Consider the following 7,023-nt stretch of genomic DNA (forward strand, 5'->3'; position numbering starts at 1 on the left):
CTGTTTTTTAATATCTTGCTGCATTTTGTATAAGTTCATACTCAAGTTTAAACAACAACAACACTAAAGCTATTCTGTTATACCTGTATGCAAAATTGCATAGTTCAGCAATACTGACCAATCTAATAAACTTAAACCTACACCATCCTTCCTATTCTGGTATTAGACTTAATAGTTACTATATACAGTAATGGACTTCTATTCATTTTACATCAAATTAAAACTTTGGGTGTCAGATAATTATTTATTAAAAGCTAGACATTTTAAATGAGAATAAGAAAGGAAAGTATGTCTTTGTGCTCCCTTTTCCCTGTTAATGCCCTATCGGCCCCCCTGACTAAACTTTGCTAGATCCGCCCCTGCACAGTTACCAGCCATCAGCTACATAGAAAAAGATCCTGGTGTAGAAAGTAATATTAAATAAATTCTAACAACAGCTTATCAAGTTTAAACGTGCTGCTGTTGTTTATCCGCTGGTTTCCTCTTTCTGGTGCAAAGTGGGCAAAAACAAACAAGAGAGATGGACTCACGGCAGAAAAGCCGATCAGCTGATCATTGATCAGTTTCATGATTGAAGTAGCAGCAAGAGAGGGAGAGAGAGAAGAGGCAGTCGCTCCATATATCGGTTGTTAAGCTTAAGGTGGGAATGCTTTACAAACATTCAGAGATGGACTTACACACTTGCTTTACTTCTCTCGGGGATAACTTTGTCGAAAATGAAATGCCGGGTTGGTAGCGAAGCTCCAAATGCTCAACCAGACCACCGACAGGTCTCACACGCCACTCTATCACGTGATGCATACACTCAAAAAAATAAAACATTAGATTTACTTAAAAAAGTTATGTCAAGTGGTTCCACACAACTGCTTTAAGTAACTTTTAAGAAATGTTGTTACTTAGTTTGAACTCAATACTGTTAAGTTAGATTTACGTAAGTGTATTGGCTAAATGTAACTTAATTGCAATGCTTAGCTGATACTTATCTTTGTTGCTTTAAGCCTACATAACTTGTTTAGGCAATATCTTTGTAATACTGTTACTTAGCTGGTACATAACTTTTCTGCTTTAGAAGGACATAACCTGGTTAGGTAGTATCTTTGTAAAACTGTTATGTAGCTGCTACATAACTTTGTTACTTTTGAATTATATAAAATTGTTAAGTAATTTCTATTCAATACAATTACAAATAAATCATTTACACTGGTTACTTCCATACAAAATAGCAAAGTTTCTTAAAAGTTACTTAAAGCAGTTATGTGGAACCACTTGACATAACATTTTTAAGTAAATCTTAGGGAGATCTTTTAGGAAGAAATGAAGACAGCACCCAAATTATCAAACACAATCCTGCCTTTAATAAGCACATTCAGTGCATATAAAATACTTTTCCAAGCACAACAGCTTAACACAAAGTGCAATCAATGCAACTTGTTACAAATTCCAAGTGAATATTTTGTGCAGAAAATGTAGATCAGTATAAAGTGCTAACCAACTTGTCGTCAAACTAAAATGATTAAAAAAAATGATCCAACAAAGTCCTGTCTTTACTAAGCACATTCAGTGCATATTAAATACTTGTTGACAGACCGAAAAGACTGTAGAGCCGTAGCTTAACACAAAGTGCAATCAATGCAGACAACTTGTTACAACTTTAACTAAATACTTTGTGCATAAAACAATATTTTACTTCAAAGATCAGTGAAGTGCTAACCAACTTGTCTTTCAACTGGTCCAGAAAGCATCCAAATTATCAAAAAAAATCCTACATTTTACAGGACGTTTCAGGAATTATTTTCAAACACTGATAAGCATGAAAGAGCAAACTAAACTCATTTAAAACAGTGAAAATTGGCTGTTTTGTTCAAAAACTGTACTGTAAAACAGTGCTACTCAGTTTTTCAAGTTATGGTTACATCCCAAGTTGCAGACAGCTGCCAAATGTCACATTCTTTGAAATATCAAATCACAGCGGCCTAACCGCTAGAACTTTTTAAAATGTCTGTCATTTTCTGTATGTTGTCAAGTAGCAGTAGAAGAAGTGCAACACCAATTTTTTAAGTAACAGTATTTTGCTAAAATGCAAATGAACATTATTGTTCTCTAAAACTGGTGAATGTTCCCAAGAAACAGTACTGACAATGAAAAAAAGTGTTTATGAACAACTTAACTATACCTGAACGTAAAGCATTCAAACTAAGTTAAGCAATAAGGGCCTCCCGCTTCCTCCTCTTTATTCAAGGAGTTTGTTTCTGAGCACTTGAACTTTGTTTGATAGCTTCTTAGCATCAAGTCCCATCAGTACTTTCTGAAAAAACTCAAAAGTGTACCTGAGGTTGGATGGGTAGCTCATGTTTAAAGTGTAGATCAGGCCGAACAACAACACAACAGCAGTGGCAAAATCAGGAAGATCTCTGAGCACAGCGACACCCTCAATTATGATACCAATGTCTTCTGCCGGGTCAAGGTCACGCTCTCCTTCTGGTTTGATGACGTAGATGCCAATGAGCGTCTTCTCCATTTCACTTTCGGCCTCATGGAAGTCCACATCCTAAAAAAATTAATAAGTAAATAAACATAATAATACAAGTTGCAGGGTTTCATATCAATTAAAGGGATATTCCACCCAAAGTGGAAATTTGTCTATTACCATAAATTGCCAAGAGTTAGATAAGTGAGAAAAAAGCATTTTGTAACCAGCACAGTACATTTCTGATCTTATACCCATTGTTCCTGGTGAGCTCAATAATCATGTCGACTGCAAATGAAAAGTAAAAAGTAACACGACGGATTTGCAGGAGGAGGCGATTTAGACTTGGGCCTACATTACGGTTACGCCAAAGCACCCTGTAACCCGCCATGGCATAGCACTTGGATACAACAACAGTGGTTGAAAAAGCCTCTGGTTTCCATAAATAAACACATATTCGAATATCCATGCACCATGCAGCGGCGGCTTACAGTGTTGTATGTGGTAACCATAATGTATTCCCAAGTCTAAATCTACTCCTCCAAATCCTTCAAGTTACTTATTACTTTTCATTTAAAGTCGACATGATTATTGAGCTCACCAGGAATAATTCGTACCATTAAAGAGTCATTTGCAACCAAAATGCTTATAGTTCCCATTCACTCCATTTTTTAAATGCTAGGCAAAAGCAAATAGACTGCTGCCGGATCAGGAGAATTATTGCACTGGTTACAAAATTATTTTTTCTCACTTATCTTACTCTGGGTAATATGGTAATAGACCAATTTTCACTTTGGGGTGGAATATCCCTTTAAGCTGCAAAACAGTAGACAGCTCAGAGCGAGATGAGAGGTGTTGGTCCATCATCTAGATTACACGGCAGAACAACAAAGCAGAAAGACAGTACACTCAGCCCACATTACACCCCAACTGTAATGGCAAGGGTCACTCCCGCATAAGCTTGTGCTTTTATATCTCCAATAATGTTCTAATTTTAACTTTTTGTTATAATCTAATGAATGTGTGTGAGGAAAAATTACCGTCAGTTAAATTTTTATTACTGGAAATTGTTTCTATTTGATTACTTGCCTGATATTCTTTGATCAAGCTGTTTGGATCTTCATTGAGGTAGACTGCAAGTCCTTTCAGCGTACACACTCTTCTCATTGCAACTGTGTCGTTCTGTAAAACATAAAAGCAAATTTTACTTAGCTAAACTTTAAAGACATTTTCAGTTAACTTCAGCAAAATAAATGTATATAATGCTTTGAGAAAAAAAGTCCATGACACACTACAGAAGAACAACAAAATTTAAAATAAAAAAAATTAAGGAAAGAAGGAACATTATCATTTGAAAAAATGTGACGAGCAAAAAAAGGTAACCACAGGATCCCAAAAAAAAACAGAAACCCGACCAAAAACAGCAGCATGAAGAATCCAGTGAGGAAGAGGATGAACAAGAGGTCACACCAAAGCCAGCCTGAACAGAGGATTTTTTTTTTAAAGTAAACCACTGAGTCCACTGATCTAAGGCTTAGGAGGAGAGTTCCAGAGTTTGGGGGCCACAGCAGCAATGATCTGTCACTTTTGGTCTTTAGACTGTTGTGCACTACCAGGCTTTGATCACTGGACCTCAGGGACCTGCTGGGGGTGTTGGGACTGAGAAGATCTCCATTGTATGATGGTGCTTGTCCATGTAAGGCCCTAAGGACCAGAACCAGGATCTTGAAATGAACCTTGAAGTTGACCAGCAGCCAGTGACGCTGGAAGAGAAGCGGGGTGACGTGGGTGTGTTTGGAGGACTTGAACAGGAGGTTTTGCAAGGACAAATGAAAAAACAGTTGTAGTACTAAGCTCAGAGACCTCCCTTTATCCCGTCTTGGTTTGAAAGGTGCCTGATGGCAGTTTATTCTAGCTTCAGCTTTTCTACTGTAAATGCCAAAATTCTCCCCAGGGAGCCGCGGCAAATCCCGTTTTGGAAACGCTACTGTCCTGTAAAAACAGCTTTTAATTCTGGCAATTTTTTTTATAAAGTATCCAAATCAACTTAAAACTTTATTACTGTGACAACACTATCATGAAAAGGACAAAGAATAAACAATCCCATAATACCAACATTAAACTTTACCTTACAATAGAAGGAGACAACAAAATCATATGTATTAAAAGAGGGAATGAAGCATTGAAAAAAATTAATTCCAAACCTCATCAATTGCAGCCATGATTTCTGTGATCTTGCGTCCAGATGTTCCTCCCTTGTTTCTGAAGACTTTGGTCAGTTTGGTTGTGTTGTTGTCCAGCTGTGCCATAAATGTGGATGTTAGCGGGATCGTAGTGATGCGCTGGAATTCAGCATTTATCTGTAAAATAAACAAATGTTTAGCGTGATGGGTTTAAAATATTGCATGTGGAGTGCATTTGCAGATCAACTGATTCAGTTACCTCACGTGGAGAAAAAAGAGCTGGCCATCGGCTTTTAAAGTCAGCTACGAAGGGCATGTCCTGAAGAATTTCTTGCCTCTGGTGAGGAAAGGTTTGGGCCATTTTTGCTTTGATGGTTTCATTGTTGTTCTTCTTCTTGAACTCTGAAAGCAGCACCAACCTTTCTTCTTCCTGACTCTCTCGGGTTTCTCCAGCTGGATAATCAGGGCAGAAATTCACCTCTGCTCTCCTGGGTTTCTTGACTTGGTTGGGATGCACATTACTGTTCCCTCTTCTTTTGAGAGAATTGATGACCAACTCACTACACCCTAAGTTCTTCAGTTTTCCACGATAGTTTGACATTTTATACTTCAAACTGATCTTCCATGCAGAAAATCCAGTTTCTGAACCCTTCTCTTTCAAGCATGGATGCTTTACAACCAAAGCTTGGCAAACATCACTAAGATTGCTGTCTGAAGGGTAAGCTTTGTACTTCATAATTTCTGAAGACAAGCTCTCTAAAATGTCAGACTTGAGCTTTGGTTTTAGGGTTAAAAGTGTTCCATTGGCTTGGAATTCCTGGTTGCCTTTTGTCAATTGCAGCTCTACATCGAAGCTAAACTCAGGTATGCGAAAGTCCAGTGGCCAGCGTGGAGTTTGCTGAGCTCGAGGAGCTTGATGACCTGGATTCTGGCGATGACAGTATATCTGTGTCATAATCAGGGTTGTGGCCAGAGCAGGGGCTACCCAAGTTAAATGAGGACACACTGCTTTCATTACTACCAGTGGATGTTTCTGGAACACCTGTTTTAATCACTTTTATTTTGTCCATGTCTTTTAGATCAAATGTGGATGTCATGTTAAGGAACTGATTAAAATCTGTGTCCATGTACTGCAATCTGAACTGTTCAGAAACTCCGCACTGATTTTCAATCTCCGCTTTGAGCTCGTTAACATTCTTTGGTATCCCCAAAGGAAGGGTTAACTTGAGTGCGTTGTTCTCCCCCAGGATTATCAGAAGCTTTGTTGGGGCTGTCATTTCTGATGTCCCAATCTCCAACTGTTACTCTAAAAAATAAGTGCAAGAACATGAGCAGGTGGTTCCCAAACTTCAGTACATGTTACATTTTTTTAGTGGTATTCAGAATTTTGCAGCACAATTTTTTTTCTAGTATTTTTACAAGGCTTGAAACATATCCGAGTAGATTTAAGTTCTGGTCCAACTATTTTTAAGAACCAAACTTTGAGAAGAACTGCTATACAGCACAAAAATTAAATCGGCAACATGGACATTAAAATTACCTGAACAGTGTATGTATCTCTTTAATGTAACCATGCGAGAAGCTCCGACTTGGTAGTCACAAAGTGGATAACAATCCACCAGATCCTCATGTGCAACAAGAGAAATTTCCTTTGGAGATGGGTCAATTTTGAAGGATCCATAGTGTTCAGTGTACCACGAGCTCAGTTTTTTTACTATAAACACCAACGAATCTGCCAAAATACACATCTGCAGGATTTCAGCAAACTCTGGCAGACCCCCCAGTGATCCATGTACTATTAACATGCCCTTCCTGTAGTAGATGCCTGCAACAGACACACTCTGGGCAAGGCTAACTACAGCTGTGTCAGGGTACTTTTCAGCAAGACAATGTGCAATTTCACGTTTGAGAAGTTCTACTGGGACTGCCGAGACTCGTGAAACCTCAAAAGTGGCTTTGCTACAGCCTGATGAATGCATGTAATGGCCAATCATGAGCTGGTGTTTGGTTGACAAAGACAGGGTTATGTTTTTGAAGCAGTTTGTGTGTCTAGCAACTTTTTTAAAAAATGTGTGCTTTGCCTCGAATCTGATTGTCCATAATAAGGCAAGTGGACCAAAATGGCGAATTATTGAGGGATAATGAGCCAGAAAGTGATGTTTTGGCAATGGTCTTCTATCTGGGCATACTTCTTTGTACCTTTGATGGTGGTCTAAAATCTTACTCTCCAGGTATGCAACTGAGTCACTGTTATGAACAGGACACACAACAAGCTCAACAATATCCTTCAAATCTAGTAGAAGTTCCCAAGCTGGTTCGTTTTCAGGTATGTGTTGTCCAATAATAAGTGGCAGAAGTCTTAGTAAACACCAA

General features: G+C 38.3%; 1 protein-coding gene across 1 annotated transcript; it reads right to left on the minus strand.

Moving 5' to 3' along the window:
- Window positions 1–1,856: 1,856 nt before the first annotated feature.
- LOC146639170 (uncharacterized) lies at window positions 1,857–5,531 on the minus strand. Its single transcript, XM_085354757.1, has 4 exons — window positions 4,910–5,531; window positions 4,672–4,827; window positions 3,557–3,649; window positions 1,857–2,548 (listed from the first exon to the last, which is right to left on the minus strand). Exons 1-4 carry the CDS (start codon window positions 5,384–5,386, stop codon window positions 2,231–2,233), a joined length of 1,044 nt encoding a protein of 347 aa, XP_085210883.1. The 5' UTR covers window positions 5,387–5,531; the 3' UTR covers window positions 1,857–2,230.
- Window positions 5,532–7,023: the final 1,492 nt, after the last annotated feature.

The sequence above is a fragment of the Diplotaxodon limnothrissa genome, linkage group LG1 (assembly GCF_057381915.1).
Source record: "Diplotaxodon limnothrissa isolate DT_005_m linkage group LG1, D_limnothrissa_male_GT1.1, whole genome shotgun sequence".
Classification (NCBI taxonomy): Eukaryota; Metazoa; Chordata; class Actinopteri; order Cichliformes; family Cichlidae; genus Diplotaxodon; species Diplotaxodon limnothrissa.

Bases quoted from the DNA above. Each gene is read 5' to 3' on its own strand.
- LOC146639170 (XM_085354757.1), bottom strand. From the start codon at position 5,386: ATGAAGTACAAAGCTTACCCTTCAGACAGCAATCTTAGTGATGTTTGC. The intron at 3,650-4,671 runs GTTTGGAATTAA...TATGTTTTACAG, and splicing joins TCATGGCTGCAATTGATGAG to AACGACACAGTTGCAATGAG. The intron at 2,549-3,556 runs GCAAGTAATCAA...TAATTTTTTTAG, and splicing joins GCTTGATCAAAGAATATCAG to GATGTGGACTTCCATGAGGC.